This window comes from Microtus ochrogaster, unplaced genomic scaffold (genome assembly GCF_000317375.1).
Source record: "Microtus ochrogaster isolate Prairie Vole_2 unplaced genomic scaffold, MicOch1.0 UNK17, whole genome shotgun sequence".
Classification (NCBI taxonomy): Eukaryota; Metazoa; Chordata; class Mammalia; order Rodentia; family Cricetidae; genus Microtus; species Microtus ochrogaster.
Window position 1 is genome coordinate 608,710 of NW_004949115.1, and position 27,430 is coordinate 636,139.

The 27,430-nt window shown below is 39.1% G+C and overlaps 1 protein-coding gene across 1 annotated transcript in view; it reads left to right on the forward strand.

Moving 5' to 3' along the window:
• The window catches only part of Gucy2f (guanylate cyclase 2F, retinal), an 89,814-nt gene that overhangs the window by 15,895 nt on the left and 46,489 nt on the right, over positions 1-27,430 (forward strand). The window contains exons 3-7 of the mRNA XM_026789351.1: positions 7,283-7,637; positions 8,991-9,075; positions 13,776-13,872; positions 19,649-19,780; positions 26,797-26,886. Of these exons, the coding sequence (XP_026645152.1) occupies positions 7,283-7,637; positions 8,991-9,075; positions 13,776-13,872; positions 19,649-19,780; positions 26,797-26,886 (759 nt within the window). The remainder of the gene's footprint in view (positions 1-7,282; positions 7,638-8,990; positions 9,076-13,775; positions 13,873-19,648; positions 19,781-26,796; positions 26,887-27,430) is intronic.

The window sequence follows — 27,430 nt, forward strand, 5'->3', positions numbered from 1 at the left end:
TGGTTGCTGGGAATTGAACTCAGGACCTCTGGAAGAGCAGCCAGTGCTCTTAACCACTGAGCCATCTCTCCAGCCCCTATATGCATTCTTTTCAAGTAATATACATGCAAATATATGCATGCATATTTATGTGTATGCAAATATTTGCTGGTTTTTTTTGAGATCCACATTTGGTTGAATTTATGAGCATGGAGCTCTTATTTTTTTGAAAATATCATAGTTTCTTTGAAACTCACTTCTGTTTTTTCCCTTTAGTTCCTCATTTTTCATGTTTCTTTGTTTTAATCATTGTATTTCCTGTTAGAAATATTTGCTTGGATATCTGACAATCTAAACATCTGCTTATGGTTAAGAATTTGAAAGTAGGTGTGTTGCCTAGTGAGCTTCTGTAGAGAGCAGTTGGCTAGCCATCTGTTGTTCAATTTTATTTTGCTTGTTTGTTTTTGGTTGATATCTGTTAAGTTTTGACCCTTGGGATAGTGACTGTCTTCACAGAAGAGACTTCGTAATCTTGACTGCAGAATCTGGGCATAAATTTGGGTGAATAAACCTGAGATTCTCACTATCAGTCTCAAGAACACTTTAACTTCATCACTGGTCTTGTGCCCCATCTCAATTCCAAGTTTCTTTGTTTCCTTTGTTTTGGCTCTGGAGCTGCTGTGAATCAACATAATGCATTCTGTTTTTTGTTTTTCCCAGAGGTCTTTCTCTTCTCCGTGGGTATCAGGACAGGGAGATTTCTAAGCATTCTTCCCTCAGATCCAGAAGACGTTTCCCTAATGCTTAGCCTTACCCCCACTAGCATAGTGCTGAAATACTCTACTGATTCTTTCTAGTGTTCTGAGTAAGCATAGTTGCTTGCTGCTTAACAATACTTTCCACTGAAGATACGTAAGTATGATTGGCCTTCACTCTGCAAAATCAGTTACCATTCCTACAGCCACCTTCTTTCTTCATGATTTCTGGCTCAGATTTGCAGGCAACTTTGATATTGCTAGTTATGAAACACTGATGTTTCTGTTCCTTCTTCTTCCTGTACCAGGAAGTTATAGACAAAACATGAAAGACAAAAGAATTATAAAAGGGTGCATATGATATTCCTTTGTGTTGTCTTCTACAGATCTGTAATTAATTCAATAAGTATTTAGTAAGCTCAGACTTAGAACATTGCTTAAAAGCTTCAATAAGACTATCTTGAATATACTTAAAGTCTGTGTCTTCTCTTCATTTTAAAGTTCACACAGTAAAGTGCACACAGAATTCCGAGAATCAGATGAGTGAGGACAGTAATGAATTTGCCTGATACTTAATAAGCCTTCAATAAATGTTAGCCATTATTCTTAATAAAGTAGTTATTATTATTACTATGACTCAGGAACTCTTCAAGGACTATAATAGAAAACAAAATATAAACAGATCCTTGTCCCAATAAAAAAGAATGGTTTTAAAATTTGGGGACATTGAGACTACAACTTGTCACAGATTCAAGACTGGAACAAGCAGCATAAATGCCACATTTACAGGATGATGTTGCCAGGGACAGGAGCTCCTCCTCATAAATACAAACAATAGCAGGCATTGTGTATTCAGTGTTGACTGAGGTTTCTGTCCTACCCAGTCCCTCTATGTTAGCCATGCCATCCACAGCCATTTAGTCACAAATAAACACACAAAGGTCTATGTTAATCATAACCTAATCGGCCCATTAGCTCAGGCTCCTTATTAACTCTTATAACTTATATTAGCCCATTATTCTTATCTGTGTTAGCCACGTGGCTTGGTACCTTTTTTCGGCGAGGCAGTCACATCTTGCTTGCTCTTTGTCTGGCTTCCTCTCTGTCTGGGGTGACAACTATAGACTGAAATTTCCCTTTTCCCATAATTCTTGTTGCCCTGCCTCTACTTCCTGCCTGGTTTCCCCGCCTATACTTCCTGCCTGGCTACTGGCAATCAGCATTTATTTAAAATACAAGTGACAGGGTAGAGACCATTGTCCCACAGCAATTCAGTGTTTGCTCAGTACTAAGTAGTTTACATAAATGATCTCATTATCTTCAAACCAACCCAGAAAGTAAACAATAGCGTCTATATTTTATGTGGAAGGAAATTAAAGCTCAAGCAGTTTCCTAAAGGTCAAGGCAAGTGGGATTCCACCAAAGACTGCTATCAGAACCTGACTATGGAAGCGCACATCAGGCTTGCTGTGCTTTTATTGTGCTTAGCTGGGCTGGTGCTCATTCCTTACTACAGGAAGTAACAGAACTAAGTGACAGATATTTTGATCTGAACATGTTTATTGGATTGTTTTCTTTTGATGTAGGAGGTAGTAAGACGTTCCAAGGATCTGTGAAAACAGCAGTAAATCAGAAAACAGAGATTTAGGGGTGTAAGACTACTGACAAACTTCCTAATTTGGTCTCAGGATGAATGAGCAATGATTATCACTATGCACCTGTATACTTGGGCACAAAATAGGCTTCTGAAGTTAGGTTTTGATGCCTTAATTCTTTCCTTTTTATTGTACTCTGTTGTTTGTTTCAAATGAAATTCTGTTGACTACAGTCATATATTGGTGGAATGCATATTTTGGATATTTTCCCCAAGTGTGGCCTTGTATGGTTTCTTAGGATGTTCCATATACCTAATGTCTTCTATTATCTTAAATATGAGTGCTTGGCAGGTGGCCGTTAAGCTGAAGGGGAGATAGTTTGGGCTTGGAGCTTTCTAGAAGAAGCCCAGCAGACAGGGTGTAAAGAAAGATTTCTCAAACTTGACAGTGACCACAGTTGTCTATCTATCTCACTCTCTGTAAAATAAGAATATTGTATCCATGAGCATCATATCAAAAATTTGTTTTTCATCTAGTTTTTGGCCAAGACCATGGTTTGTGATTATGAATTATTGTACGTATAATTTTGTTTCTTGTTTTTTAGACAGGGTTTCTCTGTGTAGCCCTGGAACTTACTCAGTAGACCAGGCTGGCCTGGAACTCAGAGATCTGCCTATCTCTGCTTCCCTAATGCTGGGCTTATAGGTGTAAGTCACTAATGCCTGGCATAAGTATCATTTTTAACAACAGAAATAAAATTAACTTAAAGTTTTAAAATCTCTACATGTATTCAGCTTCTTGTTTGAAAGTGATGTTGCTATTTTTGTCATTTAGGTAATGACTTTTTGAGGAAGTAGATTTTAATGTACACTTCTGAGGACAAAGTTCCTTCGAAGGCGGTTTGAGCGCTTCTCATAGAGCACAACAAATCTGAAGTGATGATAATCAGCTTGATAATTGCATAAACCGCTGAACAAATTCAAATATCACTGCTCCTTAATGTGACCTTCTTCTCATCTTTAAAAGTTCTAAAAGGCTTAGAATAGAGTTATCTAAAGTCATGAAACAAAAACCAATGGTATGTCTTAATTGCCATTTATTTAATTCACTTATTCAGGTTCCGATCTACACGGTAGGCAAAAACAGTAGCACAGATCATTAATGGTCTTACCATTCTGGACTAGGATATCAACAAAGTCATCTATCTGGCTGGTGTTCCCGTCAATTCTGTCTTGCTTCTTGTTATAGTTTTCTATTGCTGTGTCAAAACATCATGACCAAGGCAACTCACAGAAGAAAGTGTTTAATGGTGCTTACAGTTTCGGAGGATGAGTTCGTGACTGTCATTGTTGGGAACATGGCAGCAGGCAGGTGGGCATGGTCCTGGAGCAGTAGCTGATATCTTACCATCTGATCCACAAGAAGAAAAGGGAGAGAGGGAGAGAGGGAGAGAGGGAGAGAGGGAGAGGAGAGAGAGAGAGAGAGAGAGAGAGAGAGAGAGAGAGAGAGAGAGAGAGAGACTGAGCCTGGTATTGGCTTTTGAAATCTCAAAACCCAATCCCACTGATCCACCTTCTTGAACAAGGCCATGCCTACTCCAACAAGGCCACGCCTCCCAATTCTTCAAACATTTCCACAAACACAGGACCAAATATTTAAACATTTGAGTCTATGGGAGTCAGTCTCTTTCAAACTACTTCTTTATGGTTTTAGTGAGAAGCCAGGACAGGACCTTGTTTCATTGTTCTCATCTTATTTTCATCATTTGCCTCAAATACAACTAGAGAACTTTTGTGACTGATACTCACACAGCATGTTTTGGACTTTGAACTTACACAAAGGGAAAGTTTCCATTGCTAAGGAGTGGAACAGGTAAAATAGGCCTGAAGGCATGTCATGAACAGTCGGCCATGATGACAGCTCCTTCTTTGTAATTGAATGCTGTTGCCAGGCTTTTCTCTTAACTTCAAGCTTCTTGTTCATTATACCTTTGTGGCTATGAGGGCACTCACATCAGATCCCCATCCCCCCATGTATGTGTGTGTGTTTACAGTATGGCATAGGCAAGAGAATTCCAAATAAGCTCTGAGTTTCATTAATCTTAGGGTGTTGCTGTCAGTCAGTTCTCACAGGAGGCTGCCTAAGAACACAGATGGCAGGATAGACTGGCCAGCAGGAAACAGTGCAGTGTGTCAACTCAGAGGCAGATTTTTAAAAAGAGTTTCAATATTTTATTTTGGTAGTAGATAGATAGATACAGTCTCTTTCCCAGAAAGCTCTGTGCCTTTCAAAACAGAATACTAGCATTCTTTGCTGCTTTCAGAGATTTGCTGCCCTGTGGGTGTTTAAAAACTAGTTTTTTATTTTACTAGTATTGATTTTGCACTTTGCCTTCTTTCTGTCACTTTGTGTCATAACCCACCAATGTCTCAGAGTTGGGCTTTTGCAGGAATACTAAAGGCAACCACTGTCCAAGAAAGTCAGGACATATGATTACTGAAAACTTCCTAAGGGATCTCTGTGTATGGTTGTCCACTGAAGGTGGACATCTTGTTTTGATCTATTTCTAATCTATTTCTGAAGGGTGTGTGTTGGGGTTGGGTAGAGAGTTCATCGAAACAGAATTAAGGAGATTGAGACTTAGTAGTCTAAAACATTGGAAGAATACAGTAGCTATCCAGAAAAAATGAGGGATACTTATTAGAGATGGTACAAGGGGTTTGGGGGTGAAGATCTGGGAGATGTTGAGACTGAACATGCAGGTAAAGTTATTGAAGTAAGCAGCTGACTATTTGAGTCTGTCATATAGGAGAGAGGTCTGAGTTGTAACCTCAACTCAGAGTCATGATATAGTTATGTCATTTCAATTCATAAAAGCAGGCGTGGTCACCAAATGAGAGAATATAGATAGGAAGGAAGATAAAGACCTGAGTTTGGGTACTCTAATATGAACAGAACAGAAAGATAAACAAGGACCTATATGTAGGCCAAATAAAAATAACTGCTTGCTAACTTCAGTCCCTTAACTAGTCCAAAAGTCAAGAATTTTTAGAAGAGTTTAGAAGCAGAAGAGACTACAGCCAGATTTTTTTCCCAATCAAAAATACTAACCCAATGCACCCACCCACTGAGACAGTGGGGGCTGATCTATTGGGAGGTCACCAAGGCCAGCAGGACTGTGACTGAAAAAGCATGGGATAAAACTGGACTCTCTGAGCATGGCGAACAATGAGGGCTGATGAGAAGCCAAGAACAATGGCTCGGGGTTTTGATCCTACTACATATTCTGACTTTGTGGGAGCCTAGCCAGTTTGGATGTTCACCTTCCTAGACATGGACCTTGGACTTTCCACAGGGCAGGGAACCCTGACTGCTCTTTGGACTGGAGAGGGAGGAGGAGAGGAGTGGGGGTAGGGGGAGAAGAGTGGGAGGAGGGGGAGGGAAATGGGAGGCTTTGGGGAGGCGGAAACTTTTTTCTTATTTTTTTTCCTTTTCTCAATAAAAAAAAAATACTAACCCAAATATAGGAATTCTAGCCCTGCTTTTAGGCTTGATTGAGTGAAGTTATTAGATTACTCGGTGTCTCTGAATCTCCCTTCTCTAAGTATAAAGATACCTAGTCGGATGACATAAAAGGTTATGATAGTCATAATTCTGTATTATCATTTTAAGGAGACATTGAGTGAGGTAATGTGTGATACACCCAAACATTCTTTTCTTAAGAACAGACCTTTTTTTTCTTCTAATTTTAGATATATTAGAATCCCTAGGAAGCTTTTTATAATCCTGATCAATGGGTCTCAAATTTAGCATCTCAGTTTGTTGCTATGAGCTCAGTGTTGATATTCCTTGGGTGACGCTAATATGTAGTCATAGTTGTACCATCATATTCTATGTAAACAAAGCTTGGCACTATTCTGTTAGCTACTACACTGCTCTGCATATTTTCTTGTGTTTCCAACACAAACATAACTCGGTTAATTTTAAGTATTTCTTTTCTCTCACATGAAGCCTGTCACAAGAGGTTAGTTTTGTAGACCTTAGGATACAGAGACAGTGAGCATCAACTTTCCTCAAAACTTGGTAAAATGACATGATCGTAACCTTCTTGACTTCCATGCTGTATTTGAAATGCTATAGGAAACCATGAGGCCATGGTTGTGGGGGCTGCAGAGTAGAAGAGTTATTTGATCTTTCTCTTCATGTCTTATGATAAAAGATGCAAGATTTATTCCAAAAATAAGTTACAAGGTTAATGAACAGTGTAGCAGGCATAGTCAAGCAATTTTCTGTATCATACTACTTACTGACTTACAGTGTTTTCTTATCAGAGTATTGCAACTTTGCAAGCCAATAGGATATACAATTTGTTGATTTGAATGCATGTTGTCTAGTGTGTAGATATGCATTTAAAATGGAATCTTAGTAGCCACTTCTCTGAGGGGTATGTGTTTAGGAGACTAGCTATTTTGGATGAAGACAGAAGGTCATAGCCATGGATTATGGAGTTCCGTTATTTACAGTCTTACCGTACACACCTATTACCTTAGTAGTGCAAAGAAGTGTTTTTTTTTCCCATGTGCAGTGCACCAATAACTAGTCTGGTAAATTTCCTTTGAACTCCCCTTGTCTAGTTCATGCTTGTGTTTTATTCTTTTTTTACTCTAAATCACTTTTTTAGCTAAGGAGCATAAACATATACTGTGTATGACTTAGTTCGCTCATAAAATTGTCATATTTGATATGTTTAAAGATGTGGAGGCCTTCGGGAAATAACAGAAAAATTCAGGGGAAAAACCAAGCAAGTCCTCAAAAATATTTCCCCCCTCTGGGTCTTCATAGCTCTGCTGCATTCAAACGTGTGGCACATAATAATGAAGACAAGCTTGGAATATACCCTGAAATTGCTCTAGGGTGACTAGGGCTCAAGATAATTGTAATTTTTAAAAATAGGTTTCACCGTTGTTTGGAACCATCTACAATTCAATTTACTTTATCGCACAAGCCATGAATAAGGCTATGAAAGAAAATGGACAGACTAGTGCTGCCGGCCTGGTCCAGCATTCCAGAAACATGCAGTTCTATGGCTTCAGCCAGTTGATAAGGACAGATTCAAATGGAAATGGAATTTCTGAATATGTAATCCTGGACAGCAATGGGGAAGAATGGGAACTCCGCAGCACTTACACCGTGGACATGGAAACTGAACAGCTTCGGTTCAGAGGGACCCCCATTCACTTCCCTGGTGGCAGGCCCTCTAGCGCAGATGCAAAATGCTGGTTTGCAGAAGGGAAGATCTGCCGACGAGGTAAGGAATGGGAAGTCACTGGGCATCAGTGTGGTTTAGTGTGGGTTATAGGGGCACTTCTTTAAGACAAGGTCCATCTCAATATTGAAACACTCACAAAGACATGCGTTTGCGTTTCAGATTGCACAAACGTCTTAGTATTTTATCTCCTTGATTTTAAAATAATCAGAACCACGAAAGGCACTTTCTAGTCTTAAAGAATCATTCACAATCTGAAAGCTAACCCATCACTGGACCTGAAAGAGGTCTCAATCTTTCTCCAAGACATAATTTTAATAAAACAAAAGTGTCTTCCTACTCCCCTGACTTTAGATGGCTTTGGCCTGTGGGTTTTTTTTTTCTGCTAAAAAAGATCACCTGGGTATCCCGTGATATATCCAAATCCTGTCAATCAGATTCTACCACAAGAACACCATATTTGCACCACCTCCTCTCTGAACTACTATTATACTAAAATTCTCTGCCTTATAGCTTAGCACAAAATCAATTTTCAGTTGTTTCTTGTGTATTGGTTGTGTCTCCTTACCCCCAAAATGTGCTGCTCCCTGAGGGTAGGAACCACAGCTAGTAATTCTGATGTCCTTTAGCAGATTGATTGAGTGGTAAGACTCTTCTAGGTTTTGAGAGAGGGAAATCTCATCAAACCTCAGAGAGCCAGAGGGTACCTTTACAAGGACCCACAGTATTCTGATTTAAGTATTTGCCTATACCTTTCCAAAACCAAGAGCATCTATTTGAAATAGCCTGATTTTATTTTAACAGGACACATCCAACTGCCTCTTTACTCACATCATCACGTATTTCCCCCTGAAATATTATTTGTAATCTATTTAGATACTTAGATTTCATAGAGACCAACATATATGCTTATGAAGACACTATCAAAACTGGACTGTATCTCACCCTTGAAAGACAAATAATGATATAATTCATAAGGTCTGTGGGCTCAGATGGATTAAGAAGGCCTTTTATTTTAGACAGCATAATACTCACCCTTCACAGGTAAGATACCACACCTATTCTGAAGAATTTTATTGCTGTCCAACTTAAATGAATGCACTTAAAGTTTTCCATTTGTAGACTTTTCCTCCAAAGAAAACACCCTGGCCAGCCTTAATTCGTGTGATTTGTTATTGTCAGAGTGGTGAGTGGTTTTGCTTTAGAACAGTGAAATTGTTTTCTTGTCCATAAAGTCAACAAGACAGACTGTGCTGTAGAAAAACGGAATTAGGTTAGGTACATGTGGCTTGATTTTAGAGTCACCAGGAAGCACAAGGAGTTGCTCTGTGGTGCACTGTATTTACTGCTTTTCCATTCCAACGCTGTTCTTTTTCTTTCGTTCCCTCTCAGCAGGTATCGACCCCGCCTTAGCCATGATGGTCTGCTTCGCTTCGGTTGTAGCCTTGCTGTCTATTAATGGATTTGCTTACTTTATAAGGTATATTTTTTGTTCTTTTTTTGTGTACTCAAAACAGAAGTTCACAACAGCCTTGTTAATATTGATTTCTAGGAAGTCATGTTTCAGTACAATTGCCCACTGATTTTCTTTGCCATAGTGATTTACCATCCCTACTGACCCCATTTAGAGTGAAGTGTTTTCATGATGCTGAGAATAGCTTTCCCGGTTGTAGTGTCAGTGGTGATGTTGCCTATGAGTAGATCTGGCTCTCAACATAATGGTGAAGTAAAAGAACCATGGTTTTAAGCTTCTTTATTACTGCCTATCTATGGTAACTCCCATACCACCCACCCCTGCTGGAAAAGGAACCATCTTCTTCCCCAAATGGTATGGTAGGGAATAGAGTTGGAATATTGTAGGCAGACTTTGGCTAGACTCTAAGCTTTACGAATAGTGGTGTTAATTCCTAAGTCTGGAACATCAGGTTCTGCTTTCTTGATCACTCAATGTATAGAAACAATTGCTGCTAAGGCTGAAGATCTGAGTGTAAATCCTGGGACCCACAGTGGTGGAACAAGATAACTGACTTTGACAGACTGTCGTCTGACCTACACATGCATGCTGTTACATGAGTGCTCAATACCCGTCCCCCTCCATGCACACACATAAAATACATAAACCTATTTTAGGGGCTGGAGAATAGCTTCAGGGGTAAGATTGACTGCTGAGTTTGGATCCCAGCACCCATGTCAGGTAGCTTACCACTGCCCGAAGCTCCATTTCCAAGGACTCTGATGACCTCTTTTGGTTTCTGCTGACACTGCACTCATGCCCATGTCTAGAAGTACATGCAAATATACATGTAATTAAAAATAAAATCTTAAAACGAGATTATAATGAAGATTAAACAAGCAAAAGTGAGTAAAGCACTTACCTTAGTACATGACTCAGAATAGGCACTCAATGAATGGAAAAACTTAAGCCCTTTGTAGATATGCTGGATTTTCCTGCTAATTGTTGTGAACTCAGAATCTCCATTTAGACATCTATGTCTCTCTTTTTCCCCCCACAAGATATGGTTTCCCTGTGAAGCTCTGGCTGTGCTGGAACTCAGGCTGGGCTCGAACTCAGAGATCTACCTGTTTCTGCCTCTCCAGTGCTGGGATTAAACATGTGTGCCACCACAACTGAGCAACATCTGTACCTCTTGACCAGGATATCATGATCTGGATTTTTACTGTTCTTCTTCCTTGGATACCCCTCTCTATTCATCAATATTGTCATTACCATTAACTCTTGGTTCCTCCCTCAAATCCCTTAACAGGTGGTTCACTAATTTGGTGACATGTTTCACGACTGGTCTGAATGTCACTTAGTCTGAAAATCCTTTCTTCTGATCTTTGTATTTGAAGAGTTGGACTGTGTCCATATGAGAGTAATTTGGGGACAGTGAGAAATGAAGTAGATCTCTCTTTTCTACCTTGTCATCTCTTCGTAAGGCTAGTCCCAACAGTAGTATGGATGGACTCATTGGGAGTAGAACTGTTTTGGTACATCCCAAGAAAAAGTACATAGAGTGTATGATCTTTGGCCAGCCACTGAACCTCATGGCCAGGATTTTCTCATTTGTACAGTGAAGGAATTAGCTTAGATGATGCTGAAAAGTTCTTTCAGCTTTGCTATTTTAATGAACTTACAAAAACGAGATTGAAATCATCATAGGAGGTGTTATTCTTCCTATTTAATATATTGGTACCTAGTAAAAAACTTAACACACACAAAAGACTAGGTAGGTTATGAATTGATAAAACACACTTGATAAAGCAAAGAAAGTTTTTTTCTTCTAACTTCTGTGGCTGGGATATATCACTGCTAAGAACAGAAATTTAATATTCTTTATGTGTTGTCAAATAATTTAATATTTAATTAGCTTCCTTAGATTCTCAGCAAAAACAAATGATGGACAAGAACCTCCACCCCCGAGATTTTAGGAGTCATAGGCCCTTTCCACCCAGTCAGCTGCTTATATGACTAATTAACATCCCCAAATGATAATTCTTGCTGGCCTTTTAAACTGAATGGTTTGGTACTCTGGGCTTTGAGTGAGTCCAATTCATTAATCATTGGAAAGACAAGGAAAAAAGAAACAGAAGACCCACAAAGGTATGTGTGTATGTGGGGGGATAAGGGGTTGTTTGGAGCTTGTGAACTAAAGGGTAAAAAGACTGGAGAGGAAAATGACTGGAGAGGGACGTGATTAGAGAGGAAAATGATTGGAGAGAGAAATGAGTTTGAGACAATTGGTACTTCAAGTGGTCACAGAAAACTCAGAGACGAGAACAAGGCACACCATTTCCCAGAGTCTCCTGGTCCTTGGTTCCTCAGTTAACAAAGCATAAAAGGTACCCCTCTTTGCTGCCTTCCTCCCTCTCTGCCCACCATGGCTGCAATCAGAGGAGCTGAGTGGCTGCTGAGTTTCTGTAATAGATGATTACTTGTAGGAGAGCGACTCTCTGGTCTTTCCTTTTTCTGTGTTTTGATTGTTTAAGGTTTTTTCTTTCTTTTTTTTTTCTCAGAAAGAAAGCCATGCAAAGAACCCAACTACCCCAACACAAAGCATTCTTTGAACTCTTTTCTCCCTACTCCTCTGAACCAGATTGTATTGCCTCTCTGTAGAGCTCTCTGGAGCTTTGCAATACTAATGATGATAATGATAATAATGAGCCCTGCTACTTTCCTGGTGCTTCATGGTTTTCAGAGCACTTGCACATACATTATCTCATTTGATTTTCAAAACAACTCTCGAAAGCAGGAAATGTAAGGACTATTATCCAACTAGATAGGAGACACTGAGGCCTAAAGAGGTTAACTCATTTATCCAAGGTCACCTGCACCTGGCTAATTAATGACAGAATCAGTACCACCCCCCCTTCCCAGACTGGGAGTTCAATTTGCTTTCTACTAGATTGTATTTTGAAGCACAATTATTTTTACAGGTGTGGCTGCTTTAAGACAATTTTCTACACATATGAAACAGATAAGTTAGGGAGTGATGTTTTACTTTGCCAAAAGATTCATGTGCTTTACCCAAGAAGTCACTACAGGGCTCTTTTAATTTTCTCTGCGGGGCAGCAGCTCCCACTGTGATAAGGGACATATTTGTTGACAGACAATTAGGGACACATTAATTGTTTGTTTGTTTCCAAACCAGTGAAGTCCCTGAGAACAATTGAGTGGGTTGCTGGTAAAGTTACAGCGATGCTACAGAAGAAAGTCTCCTTAGGCCAACTTGGCAAAGCATTTGATTCAGTGGTTGTTTTTCTCACCCTGGCTCTTGCAGTGAACACATTGCATTATATTAAATTATGGAAAAGAAAACAAAATTAGAATTTAGCTTCAAGCACAGAGAGAGAGAGACAGAGAGACACAGAGAGAGAATATCACACAAACTAAGGTTCCTTCCTGATCCTAAATTGTCTGGGACACCCATGTGACTGTGTGAAATAGACATCGTACACTCTTATGTGTCTCCTAATTGATCTGTATAAAATAATTACATTGACTGCGAATTCATGGGCTTGTTTGGAGAGAATCATGTTTAAACCATGACTATGTAATGCTCTGACAAGAGATTAATTTGGTTAAAGGGAAAACAAAACAAAACAAAATAAAAAATCCGAATCAGCCCACTTGTTTGGAGAAAGCAAACAACTGACTGAATTTTTCCACTTTTCAACCTGTTGCTTTGGCAACGCGTGCATGCAACTTTACAAGACAAGTGGGCAGAAATCTGGGCATATAGCCAGGGACCAAGGATTCCAGTTCCAGCTCTGCCTAAGGCTAGGGAATTGCATACAATTTGTCTTATTTTGCTTTGTTTCCATAATGTGTTTTTGTTTATAAACTAGAGATCTTTGAGTTTTGGCTTTATTGATTATTCGGGTGCATACTGAGAGTAGGAAGTATGCAGGGTTCCTTAAAAGTTACTCAGAGGTGTTTTAAAGATGCTCTTGATGCGAGAGCACTATTTTATTAGTCTGAAATACCCTATACATCACCCTTGCTTTATTTTTGGATACGATTTCAATAATATTTTCATGTTTGTATTTTTGTCTTGTAAATTATGATGACCAGGCTTGTTGTTACTTCCCTTCGCTGTAGATATTATGGTAAATACACACACACACACACACACACACACACACACACTAGAACAAATCAACCCAGGCTTTGCAAAAACATCCAGCCCCTCCCATCTTATTTCATTGTAGTGATAGGAGCGGCGGGGCTGCGTCCCCAGCACCCCAGCCGCTTGGCTAGCTTATGCCCTGAAATAATTACACGGACACTGTATTCTTTTAATCACTGCTTGGCCCATTTCTATCTAGCCTCTTCTAGGCTAACTCTCGCACCTGGACTAGCCCATCTCTAATAATCTGCTGTAGCCCACAAGGTGGCTTACCAGGGAGATTCTAGCCTACGTCCATCCTGGGTCGGAGCTTCATCGCGTGTGCCTCAGAGAGCAGAGCTCTCGCCTCTGCCCGCAAGAGTGGAGCATCGTGTGTCTCTGAGGCGTCTGCCCCCAAGAGGAGAGCTGTCGAGTCTCTGAGCTCACTTCCTCTTCCTCCCAGAGTTCTGTTCTGTTTATTCCTCCCACCTATGTTTTAACCTATCAGGGCAAGCAGCTTCTTTATTTAATTAACCAATGACCTTCCTCCATCATTTCATATTTGTTTCAGGCGACGTATAAATAAAATCCAGTTGATTAAAGGACCCAATAGAATTCTACTGACTTTGGAGGATGTGACATTTATTAATCCTCACTTTGGCAGTAAGGTAAGTAGCGTCTTTTCTGGCTGTATTGCCTGATATCATATCCAGAAGCTACAAGTTACCACTGAATGCATGTCATGTAGTTAGTTTCAATTACAATGTGCTTTAAGAATAAGATGCATGGCCTGGAGAGATGGGTTAGCCATTAAATACTAAGTTCACAACCAAAACTACAAGAGTAAGATGCACACTGTATTTAGAACACTTAGAATAAAGACCTGTAAAAAATCTCATGAAAATTTGTGAAAAATTGATTATAAATAAAAACTATTTTAGATATATGGGGTTAAAGAAAGCATATTATTAAATTATTTTTATCTATTTTATTTATATTTTACTATAACTGTTAGAACACATATAGTTATATGTGTGGCATGAAATATTCTTTAGCCACAAAAGAATAAAATCTGTCATTTGTAGCAACGTGGATCAAACTGGAGGACATAATGCTAAAGGATGCAAGTCAGATATAGGAAGACACTGTCACATGATCCTGCTCAAATGTTGAAGTAGGAGAATGGACTAGTAGTCACTAGAGGGTAGGAAGAGTAGAAAACAGGGAAATAGACAGAAATTATATAACTGGTAACAGATTACAATCAGACAGAAGAATAAATTCCAGTGTTCTATAGAACACTTGGGTGACTATAATTTAAATTTAATGCATAACTTACAAAAAATAAATGAAAAGAAAAAAGGATGCTAAAGTTTACTAATGTAAAGAAATGAGACAGGGGACTAGAAATATGGTCCAGCACTTAAAAACTATATTGATCTTACAGAGGACCTGGATTTATTTTTCAAGAACCTGTATTCAGAAGCTTACCTGTAACTCTAGTTCCAGGGAGTCCAACACATTCTTCAGTCCTCCAGAGACACCTGCATGCATGTAGCTTTCATACACATACACACAGAAAAATTCACAAAGTTAGAATACGTTTAAAAGAAAAATGAGTATTTTATGAGAAAAGAATAAATAAAATGAAAATGATATATATATTTAAGGATATTAAAATGTTAATTATTATGATTTGTTCATTATGTATTATGTAGATATCAATTATTTAATTAGTTTTTACCCTGACATATGTTTGAATATTAACTGTTGATTAAAATTATATATATAGTTCGTGTTGTATCTCAGTTAGATAGTGCTATTTAGCACCATGTTCTGAAAGCAAACACAATTCACTCTGGGCAAGAGTTGAGCTTTTGCTTCATATAACCCCTTTTAGGTAAACTTTATATTAGCCTCTAACACCCAACATGGTGCTTACAGTATAAGAGGTACTAATAAAGTTTGGGAAAGGATGATTGCTTGTATTTTTCTTATAGCAGGTGATCTTCATAAGAACCTGCTACTGTCCCTGGGATACATTTTCTGAGATTACATGTAGTCCTTACCTTCTAGAGCATTAGAGTCAAGTTGAAGACAATGAAATCATGCAAGGAAATCAATGGGTGCCAGATTGTACAAATGAACTGGAAATAGAAGAGGACAGTAGCGAAGTCAGATTAGTGGAAGGCTCTTTTTCAGAGATCCACATCAAAAGCTGAGTCTTAAGAGAAGGGAAAGTAGAATTTGTCTATGTCATAGATTACAGACTGGTTATCAATCACTTTTCTTTGACCCTCCCAGGAGAAATTAGCAGCAAGCTTTGAAATTACACATAAAAAGTGTGGATTTATGAGCTTTTGTAAAAGTTGGGTTGTAAGTGTTGGCATTTATTACAAAAGGGTGATTGCAAGCTAACATTGTTGTGTCATATTCTCCAAAACAATTAGAATATAGGGTTTGTAAATGCTCTTATTACAAAGAAATGATAAATGTTTGGGATGACGGACAACCTAAGTACCCTGACTCAAGTAATATACAATGTATGTGTCTACCATGGCATCATACTGTACCACATAAAGCTGTTTATCAATGTATTTTTAAACTGTTGGCAGTTGTCCAAAATTCAGTAGTAAGTAGTTACATTTTTTATTTGATAAAAGACATGCTTTCTGTGGCTTTTTACAGTTTCCATCCTGTCTTCCTATTTTATTCCTGACCCTGAAATATAGATATCCTGAGCATAAGAAGCAGTATAAACAGAAGCGTGACAAAAAGAGCATGTGCATGGGTGGCGGGGGGAGGGTGGTGGTGGGGACTTTGTCAAGAGAGCTGGCGTGCTTCCTTCTTTTAGCTTATTTGACTGCATTAATGGCACTGACCCTTGCATGTGCTGTGGGGTGGCGAGAGCAGGTACAAAGGCATTATATTGCTTTCGTGTGCCATTTACTGTTGTCCTTTTATACCGCATCAAATTTAAAAATTGGTTATTTCAGTGGCAAATTGGGCAGTTGCTTAAAAAGGACACTGAAAATGACATGCAATTAGCAGGCTCCATGAAGAATGGATTTATGTGGTTATGTCCTGCTGTCTGGTCATTTACAATGCTCTGGTTTAAATTCTCTGATGATTTTGTGAAGTGAATATCCCCTTCCTAGAAATCTGCCGATGAAAGGCAAGCCTAGCACTGTGCCTGACATCTGTACTCTGCCCCCATGCCACAGAAACCCATTGATAATTGACTTCCATGTTTGAAACCACCAGAGGACACTAGCAGTCATGCTGGTGGATCTGTCTGAGTTTTTCAAAATTCAGTATTCTTTGTATGAAACTCCCCAAGTGAAGAAGGCAAAAGTTCAGACACTGAAGTGAAAACAATCCCAATCTATAACTTGATACCAAGATAAAACAAGTCAGTCCTGTGGTTAATTTTTTTAATCTACAAATGTGATCTGTCATAAAAGTCATTGTGAAAATGGAGATAAATGTACTAAAGTTTTGGTCAAAACATGCAACTTATTTCCCAAACCCATATAATTGGGCATTACCCGTGTCAACTTGATGGCTCTTGACAGCTGCCTGGATGCTGTGCTCTAAAGTAGCGAAAAAAATAACTATGCTGGAGAGATGGCTCAGAGGTTAAGAGCATTGCCTCCTCTTCCAAAGGTCCTGAGTTCAATTCCCAGCAACCACATGGTGGCTCACAACCATCTGTAATGGGGTCTGGCGCCCTCTTCTGGCCTGCAGGCATACACACAGAGAGAATATTGTATACATAATAAATACATAAATATTTAAAAAAAATAACTATGCTCAATTTTGGATGAAATTGGCTTTTTCGATGCATAGATCATGTGACATCTATAAAATATCCATTATGTGTCTTCTCATTTATATTAATTTATAAACTGCACTTGCATTATAGAAGTGTGCCAGTACTTGCAAAATGTCACAAAAAGCAAAGCACAGCAGTGCTGTTGACAGACAGACAGAATGCCTGGGGTTGAAGCCAGTGCACATGATTATAGATCATCTCATCTAGGCACACATTTTGACCCGAAGAGGATAAAAACATCACTGCAACTTTTTACTGTAAGTGTAAGAAAAAGACAGAAAATATCAATAGCCCTTTAGGGAATGTTAATGCTCATTTGCTTGTTTAAGTGTTTTGGTCTAAGTGGAAAAGAATGACATTACGCCCGAAGAACACAGCTCTTTGCTTCTAAGTCCCTTTTTGGCATTTGGCTTCTCTCAAGGCTTTGGAGTGGAACAGATAGGGAAGCATACATTTTGCTTAATTGCTCTGCAGTCACAAACTTGCAGCTGGCTGCGTTTAATCAGTCAAGAAACCAAGCCAAAAATTCCATCCAAGAGGAATGTCTGAAAGTGTAAACTCTTTGAGAATATGGAATTAATTCGGTCTAGAAAAATTGGCAGGTCAGGAGAAGGCAGGTCAGAAAAGGAAGATTTTAGAGAAAAGTGAAGCTGAAATCCAAGTGTATGTGGATTTTGGCAGATTTTATCACTTTCTCCTTGCCCTGCACAGAGAGGTCTATGTCCTAATATACATCTATGTGCTCTTGCTGAGATGTGAAAATGAAGAATAGAAGGAAAAATAGATGACTCCCTGGCCTCGCACTGTTGGAGGCAGCGCAGGTTGATGGAGGAGTTATGCGAAAAGTCAGGTTTTACATGTTGCCTAAGTCTTGCCCTGCTAAAATGCACAACGTTGTCTTTGGACTTCGTGATAGTTTTGATATCGAAAAAAACTTAACTCAAGACTAAGGCAACAGTTATCTTCAGATGATCAAAGACCACTGGAATCGCAGTGTTAAAAAGGACTTAAGATGAATTTTTATTGGCAAGCAAGACTGATAGAAAGCACGATTCCAGAAGAAAGTGTACAGGACAGGGAACTATCACACCAAAATCTTTGTTCAACCCCTATATTCTTGAGCTGTCTTTTCCTTCCTTATCAGAAGGAGAGTATAGAAGCTGGACATTAGTGGTGTGTGCCTGTTATCTTAGTCCTGTGAAGGCAGAGGCAGGAGGATTATGTTATTGAGGCCTGCCTGTTATACATAGTGAGACTTTGTTTCAAAATAATGAAATCACTACTATGACTACTAGTAATAAAAACAATAATAAATGAATAAGTGGTGGTATGGGTGTTGGAAGAGAAGCCTTGCCTAGATAGTAACAAGGGTATCTATTCATTTCTTTTCATTGTAATTTTTTTCGAAAACCATTTTAAGAATTATTGAGAATATTGAGATACCTGTTGATTTGGTCTATCTTCACATAAAGTAAGTCTACTGGCTTATTTGAAGATATAGAAGCTTATCTTTAAAGATTAACACAGATTGCAGAGAACACTCTTGATTTTGTCCTTCACCTGTGAAACTTGCAGCTCCCCTTTCCAGACTGTGTATCTAAGTAAAATGAAGGAATAAAGAATCTGGCCTACTTCAGCCTCACACTCACCATAAACTGATAACCCACTTACTCTGTATCTACTTGATTGCTCTGTGGAAGGCCTTCTGTCATTAATCTCGTCTTCAGAAAGAACGATGCCATTTGGTAGGTTGGAAGAAAATGGAGTCAGTGTTGGGAGTGAGGGACTGAACTTCATCTCCTAGTTCCATTTTTAAAAGTTTTTGTTTCTCTACAACCACATTTCTCTTAACTAAATGATTGACTAGATGGTATTGGGAAAATAATTTCACTATTTTTTTTTCTAAATTTCAAGTTTATAAAATGAGTGTTCCAGGTTAAACTACTGACAGGTATATATATGGGACTGCCTCACATATATATAATTCAAATTCTCTCTGGGGACCAAAGATGGCATGTTTCATGCCTGAAATTCCAGTATTTCACAGGCTAAGGCAGGAGGATTATGAGTTCTAAACCAGCTTGGACCACACAGTGAGACCCAGTCTCAAACAAACAAACAAACAAACAAACAAACAAACAAGTAACATTATAGGGACTGAGCAGGTTGTATTTATAGATTTAAGAGTATATTTCCACAAATATATACATAACAACAAATAAAGCCTTGAATTTGAGAAAGAGCAATTGGGGATGCAAGAGAAGGGCTGGAGAGAGGAAAGGGAAGAAGAAAATGATGTGATTATATTTTAATTAAAAAAGCAAGTTATCTGGGAGAAAAAATACTTGGGAATGCTAACCTTTTTGGTGGTATATAGAATGTAAATAAGATCCCAACAGCAGCATAAAAAGAGTTCTTTTTGTTGTTATTTTGTTTTTTGAGACAGGGTTTCTCTGTAGCTTTGGAGCCTGTCCTGGAACTAGCTCTTGTAGACCAGGCTGGCCTCAAACTCACAGAGAGCCAATAAAAGCATTCTGAGTGAATATAACAAATTATTTTTACATAATGACACTGCTGTTCATATTCTTTTTTTTCTAATCCTTTCACAGAGAGGAAGTCGTGCCAGTGTAAGCTTCCAGATCATCTCAGAAGTTCAAAGTGGGAGGTCCCCAAGGCTGTCCTTTTCTTCAGGCAGTCTAACTCCAGCTACTTATGAGAACTCCAACATAGCAATATATGAGGTAAGACATCTAAAAATTCTTTAATTTGAAGCTTCCTAGGGCTTTAACACAATGCTGCTATTGAAGTGTCAATCTTTGGGTAAAAATATTGAGGGTTTTTTTTTCTGTCTGTGTCCATTTATAAGCTTGTTTGATGGATGTTTTGACAATGATTTTCCCCAGCAAATGAGTTTACTTGAAACCTCATCAATATTTCAACTCAATGCATTGATTAGGTTTGTAGGGGAAAGACATAAAACCCACATAGTTAAATGGGCCAGTCATCCCACAACGCTATATGTAATAGAAGAAATGACTCCCTGAATCACTCGTTTTGAGGTAACCTTCAAAGTCTAGTTGTTTTTCCTACACTTGTAACATTTTGGTGACATTGAAACTTTGAAAATTCTTTCTTTTTATTCACCTGTACTATCTTTGGGGGTAACAGGTTACTTTATGCTTTATAAAATAAAAAATCCCCTTTGAAGTTTCTGTCTTTCAAGATTTAAGAGGTCACCTCTGCCCCATTGTTCTTAAATATTGGAATTTGGCAACCAGAACAAATCTTGCATCAGGTGTAGAGATGAGCTGTTTCTTCTCAGCAGGAGAACATTAAGCAGGGGGTGAAGGGAAACTAGACTGTCCTGTCCCTCCTAAGTGAGGCTTTCTCAGTGTGCTTTCCTTGTTGTGTTTGGAGACACTCCCAGGAGCATCAGAGACTCTCAGCTTCAATAGTAACTGCAAAGAAAGTCTAAAAGAAGGAAGAATTTATTTCACTGGCTGCAATGGATTTTCCAAGGGAATATTCTCCTCCATCAAATAAATAATTCACAGGGGATTTGCTAGGGATTGAACATGTTACCTCCAAACTTTAGGTGTTAAAGTTTAATGGCCAATATGATGACATCTGGAATAGCCTGAGATAATAAATGAAAAAGTGAGACTGACACAAATATCATGTGTTTTCTCTCATTTATGGATCCTAGAATTTTTAAAAATATATAAACATATATAGGGATATATGGCGTGAATGTAGAAGAAAGACCAGAGGAAGAGAGGAGATTAATGAAAGGGACGGAGAGAGAGAGAAGGAGGGTGTGGGAGTATGACTGTGGTTAAAGTGCAGAATATTCTCGAAAGAACTTGTCTTTGTTTTCAATGAATATGTGTCAATAATAAGATATGAGATTTTTAAAAGTGATCGAATCAGTGTGAGTAAAGTCCTTATAAACAAAACTTCGCACAGTATTTGGCCTGCTTGCCCTTTTGCCGTCCACCATGGGACAACACAGTGTTTTTCCACTTCAAAGGATGTGAAAACACCATCTTGGACATAGACAGCAATTCTCACTCAACAACTGAATCTACTGCCCCTTGATCTTGAACTTTCCAGACTCTAGGACTATGATAAATAAACTCTTGTTTATATATACATAATAAATACATATTTATTATGTATTTATTAAAAATAAATGTGTATGAATTGTCCAGTTCCACAAGTGGACTACCTACGACTACATATCAAATTAGCATCACACATGGTCTTTCTATATACCCAAGGGTGTGGGTTTTATCTTACTTTGAAGTAGGAAACCTCTTGATTTCACCGTGATTTAATCTAATCAATGAGGGATTTGTTTCAAATGTGAGCTTGAGATTTTGAAGAATCTTTTCTCTAAAACATTTAAAGCAGAAAAGTTTGAATAGCTCTGGAATATCAAACAGCATGAACTTAGGCCTTTACAACAGAAATACATCATTAGGATTCTGAAGTAAATATTAATAACCTTTGCTTTTCATTTACCAAATTAGAAGTTGAAGTGAGTCCGTAATCCTGGGGACTCATTAAAATCCCCTTCTGAAACTCAAAGTAAAAAGAACTATGCCCAAACTCCCATTCTTACCAACTGATTATTGTTGGTATTCAGTTGGTAGGGACCTGCAACCAAACATTAATGTATGTTTTTAACCCCATTGATATACTTTTTTTGATATATGCAGCCAGGTTTAATAATTGCTAGATAGAGAAGCCTCAAAGGCCACATCTGCCATGGTTCTGCTATGATTCTCTGATTTAGTGGAATAATGGATTGAATCATGGTGTACTTTATTTGGTGGGCTTGCATGGTTACAGTGTAGAACTGAGGAAGAAAAAAAAAGTCTGCTACCGTTCTCGAAGATTTTTGTCAGATCCTTTCTTGTTTTGGACATTGAACAGGAAACTGGTTATATAACTTTCCATGAATAACTACTGGTCAGTCAATTCATGATTGGGGGATCTTTATCTTTTCCAAAGGAGTATGCTTTTTTTTTTATACAAAATCTTGTTTGTTTGTTTATTTTAGTGTGTGTGTCTGTTTTGCTTGGATGTATATCTGTACCACCTGTGTGCTTACACAGAGGTCAGAAGTGGGTGTTGGATCCCCTGATACTGGAGTTATAGATAGTTGTAAGCTGCCACATGTGTGCCAGGCATTGAACCCTGGTCCTCTGGAAGAGTAGCTAGTGCTCTTAACTACTGAGCCATATCTCCAGCCCCAGGAGGCTCGTAATAACAATAAAACCAAACAGTGAAATAAATATTAGACTGTGAGTAAGGTGTAAAGGAAGAAAGAGAGCCTAGAAAACTGCCTGGCTAGAGTTAAAGGGGTGTCTAAGGTGGAGTATAAATCAATTGAATCAGTAGATTTAAAAAAAAAAGTTCAGCAGCTTGGTCAAATGGTCCACTATTAGAAGTTACTTGAAGTCCCTTCCTCAAGTAGATTCTGTTTCAAACAAGTAAGTTTTCTATAAGACTTGTTACTGTAGCCAACCATAGTGCTCCATACTTGGAATCCCAGCTCTTGTGAGACTGGGGCTGGATTGTTACAAGAGGGCAGCCTGAGTAATTACTAAACAGGTTGGAGCTACATAATGATACCCTCTACCAGGAAGAAGGCTCAGGCAGTACATTGTTTTCCACAGAAGCACAAAGACCTTTGTTTAATCCCCCAGAACCATTAAAAAAAACCCCGAGTACAACAGTTTGTGTTTATATTCCTAGCCCCGGGAAGGTGGAGACAGGCAGAGATTTCTGGGACTTTCTGGTCAGCCAGTTGAGTCTCCAATCTCCAGGTATAGTGAAGGATCCTTTCACGAAACATAAGGCAGAGAGCATTTAAGAAAGCTATCAAACTTCAACCTTTGGTCTCCACATGCACATGACCACAAGTGCTCATAAATTTCCCACACATGAACTACTACTACTATTACTGCAACTACTACTACTACACATGCACGTGTGTGCACACAAATGCACATACTCTTGCATACAGCCCAAAGAAATAAACAATCCCAACCAACCAATCAAATGGGGGGAATTGTTACTGGGATTCCTGGCGTTTCCACATAATATGCATGTAGATGCTCAATAGCCAAAGACAGGCTTTTCGAGGGGGGTGGTCCCCATACGTTATATTGTACCAACACAATATTCGTACTCTGATGCATGTGTAGTTGTATAACCTTCCACAGGTTTTCTGTGGATATAGAAAGGAGAACCAGGTGAGCTGCTCAGTGTGTGTGTGGGTGGGGAGGACAACAGTGACAGCAGAAGCTATTAGGCATTTCTCATGTTCTGCTCTAATAACCATAGTCTGGAGCGCTGGAGAGATGAGGTAAGAACCAATGTGATCCTGACCCAAATCACAGAGAAATCCCTGGATTCATCTTCTGCTTCATTTTTGGACACCTTCCAACTCCCAGCATCTCTCTACGTGCTGCGCATTGAGTCTCCTTTCTCTATGCACTCATTTCCTGTTCTCAACGCCTTTTTTTCCTCCTTCCTATAACACTTATCTCCCCTACACCCTTCCTTCCATCAGCCATTGCCTCTCATCATAGAAGTGTGAATTATTAAAGTTACAAAGCCTGAAGAAATCGTCTGGTAAATCTTATTCTTAAGGTGGGGAAGCTGAAGGCAGATTAAGCGGGTATGCTAAGGCTACCCTTGAGCTTGAAGCAGAGCCATGCTTAGGACCTTGTTCTCCTATTTTCGTTAATTCACAGTGCCCTTAGTGCAAAGCAGATAGATTCTAAATTACTTCAGAAAACTTCCATGAATGGAATTTGATGATTGTTTTCTCTTAATTAAAAAGTAAAAGGATAAGTTTAATATTTTGTCATTCTGTTTTAAAAACCCCAAACAAAAGCTATTTAGTCCATGTGTGGTGGAGATAAAAGCTCCCCATTTCCTCCTTTTCCTTCATTTTTCATGAATGAAGGCGCACACAGGCTCAATACAAACTTGCTTACAGAATTTGTGAGAACTAAAATTTAAACAAATATACTCCAAACATAGGGAGCCTGATAGGGAAAAGCGGAACCAAGTGGGCACTAGAAGATATTGGTGCTGTTATTGTCTTGGGTTCTTTATGGAGATATGAGATTGAGTTCTGTATATGTAAGATCCTCTCCAGCCCTCAAATTTAGTGATTTGACAGGAAAAGTGTTCTTAGCTACTCTGTCAGTGAATAATCCCAATAGAAGGTCAACCTATGTCTCTGATTATGAAGGTATCATATATGATCTATAAGGCGGTCAGAGCTCTTTAGTAACTAACTGATGTTCAGACCGTACACCATATGAGGGCATCACATCTATGCAGGCTCTATTCATGGTGATAATATGTTCTAACTTAAATGGGAATTGTACAGGAGGCGATGCAGACGTTCTGGCTTCCAGGCCTGGTTCTGGAATGGGCAGGGTGTCAAGTCTCACATCCATAGCTACCCCAGCATTCCCAATTATACACATTGCTCAATCATTATTTTGACTATGCTTCAGAAATTCCTTGAGCTTCCCTCTTTTTCCTAGCTCGTATTCATGGAACCCTGAGTCCCATTTGTTTCTCCCATCCTGATAGCATGACTCCATATCCCCTAAAAGAGGCTTCCCTTGGCAGGGAGACCTTGGGGACATGCAGAATGTACACACTACCAGCGGGATGCCCTCCTTTGTGCCCAGGGTATGGGTAAGTAAATGTGAGGGTGGAACACGCATGCTTATAAAATGTGCGTGCATTTACGCATCCAAGGCTTCTGCCCAAAAACAAAGTGCACAATTATATACTCAAAGAATTAGGGCTTCTTTTTTTACCTGAGAGAAAACACCATCATCTAATTAGCACAGAGGTGCCAAAGCAGCTGGTAGTTACTGTGGGCCAAGTGACAGTTGCCAAGGGGCTGTAAAGGTTTTTTGTTTGTTTGTTTTTTGAACCCATCAGTACATATTATACATCATCTCATTTTGTAAAACTCCAGTTAGAGGTTTGTTCTCTCAGCTTAAGGCTTAGCCTTTGCTGACTGTAAAGGGCAAAGTTCTTTAGAGATAAAACAGTTAAACTTGTGGCAGGTCCTCTTGACTACTATGAATGAGTTTTAGGTCCCTGCCCGAGAGCAGAATTTTTAGGAGGAGGTCAGTGTGAGGCAAATGGAGAGGATGTGAGTGAAGGGAATTCCAGAGATAAGGCAAGGGGAAAGGCTGGCTTTTAGGTGGCAGGCTTGACTACGGGTTGGAATTAAGATGAGGACTTGATAACATCCAGACTACTGGTCCCAACCCTACACCTTGCCATTCCCTAGGTGTTCTGTGGAACTCAATTACTGGTGCTTCTGAAAAGTTTCCAGCTGACACTGATGCAGCTGGTCCAGGGTCACACTTTGACTATTATGTTACAGGCGCCAACTCATGCTGCCCTGCCTTTTTGAGCTTTATGGGCAATGAGCTTGACTCTCATAGATTTGTCCAGACAAATCTAGAGCCTTTCCCTCGTCGAGGGACTCTGAACTCCTTGGCAAGGAGAGGCTTTGTAACACAAAATGCAGGGGAGTTACTGAGATGCCTGCAGCTGCCATTAGACTTAGCCTCTGGCAGCTTTCCAGATGAGCTGGTACAGCTGGCTATATTCCTTAATAAGAGAGTGGTTACACATTCCTATTTTCACAATTTGATTGCACAGAGCTCTCTTCTTTATTATCTCTACTTGATGACAAGTAGGTGCAGCTTGAAATGGACTCTCCAGGCTGTAGGTAATAGATGTGCAGGCACAGTGTAAGACATTATCATTATCACAGAGGAAAAGAAATCTATATTTATATTGCCTTTAAAAGTTTTTTGGTTGGACAGAACTAAGTAGGGCTTGATGACTGATGACTCCTTGAGGCTATGCATGCACAAGAAAATTATCAGCTACTAGCAGTGAAGTGAGGAAAGAATAAAATAATTGAGTTAGAATTGACAGTGACCTTAGAAATTGCTGTTTTGTGTTTCAAAGTTAAGAATCAATTTTAATTACTCAGATTTGATCTTTACACATTGTATACTTGTATCAAATTATCACATTATACCCACAAACATTTCAACTCCAAAAAAATCAAATGATTACAAATGGAAAAAGTTGTAAATAGACTTTTGAAAGGGTCTAGATGACCTGTTTCTATGGCAGTACATGTTTGAATCAAAATAACAAAAAAATGTTTAATCTACATTTAAATCAGTGAGTTTATGATTAGTGAGTAAGAGAGCCCCCACCTTGACCTCATGGCCCGTCACACAAGAGAAAAATGAATCAAGGTAAAGGCTGCAAACGTTTGTGGCATTCCATCTCCTGCCTTGCATTTCCCACTACAGACGCCTCAAGGCAGTGGGAATTGCAATCACCAACCATCACCATTAATCGAAGCAAGCCCTGTGCCACATCACTTAGCCATGAATAAGTGAAGTGACCTGGCACTTTCTACAGTTAGTTAAGGAAGACTTTTCAGAGTGGTATCCTTGCATTTCCTGGGATCTGCATACACATGGGTTATTTCCCTGCCCTGAGTGCTTTGACACATTTAACTTTACCTACTTTGTACAAGTTCATTTTCACCCAGAATGGGAGTTTCTTTGGGGTTGAGGGTGGGGGAGGCGAAAAACAATCTGTTTGTAGTGGTGATTCTACTGTAAGCCTGACTGACAACTAAGTCTCATCAGTATTCTTTCCCTTCTCTTTCCAGGGTGACTGGGTGTGGCTGAAAAAGTTCCCTCCTGGAGATTTTGGGGACATTAAGTCTATCAAATCAAGTGCAAGTGATGTGTTTGAAATGGTATGAGAAGCCCTCATTTGTGTACATCCCTACTCAAATCAATACTTTCTTCCAAGTAATTAGCAGCAGCCCGCCAGCATGAGGCAGTCATGGTATGATCTTGTGACACAAGAGCAAATGCAGGAGAATGGAAAACACAGACTCTGAACCAAAGAAGGAGCTTTATTAATTTGCACCCATCACCCACATTCCCTGAGCCTTCATGTTCCTTTTTGCAAAATGTCTGTCTGCTTTTTATTGCTTTCTCTCCTATATTGGGAAGAAAATTAAGAGACAATACATCCAATGCTTCTTGCATATTCCTGGCTCATAACTTCTTTATAAAACGATGCCTATTAAGATAATTATCAATTAAGTATACTGTAATCATCCATGTGCCCATTTTTTAGACCTTGAAGATTCATCTGGTAATTAGTGTTTGAAATATGGTATTTTCTTAACTCCACTGGTTATGTTCAAAGTGTCCTTGGATAGTTTACTTAAGGAAGCGCCTATAAATAAGTCAGGCATGATCTCTCCTAAGCCATTTAAATTCTTGCCTCCT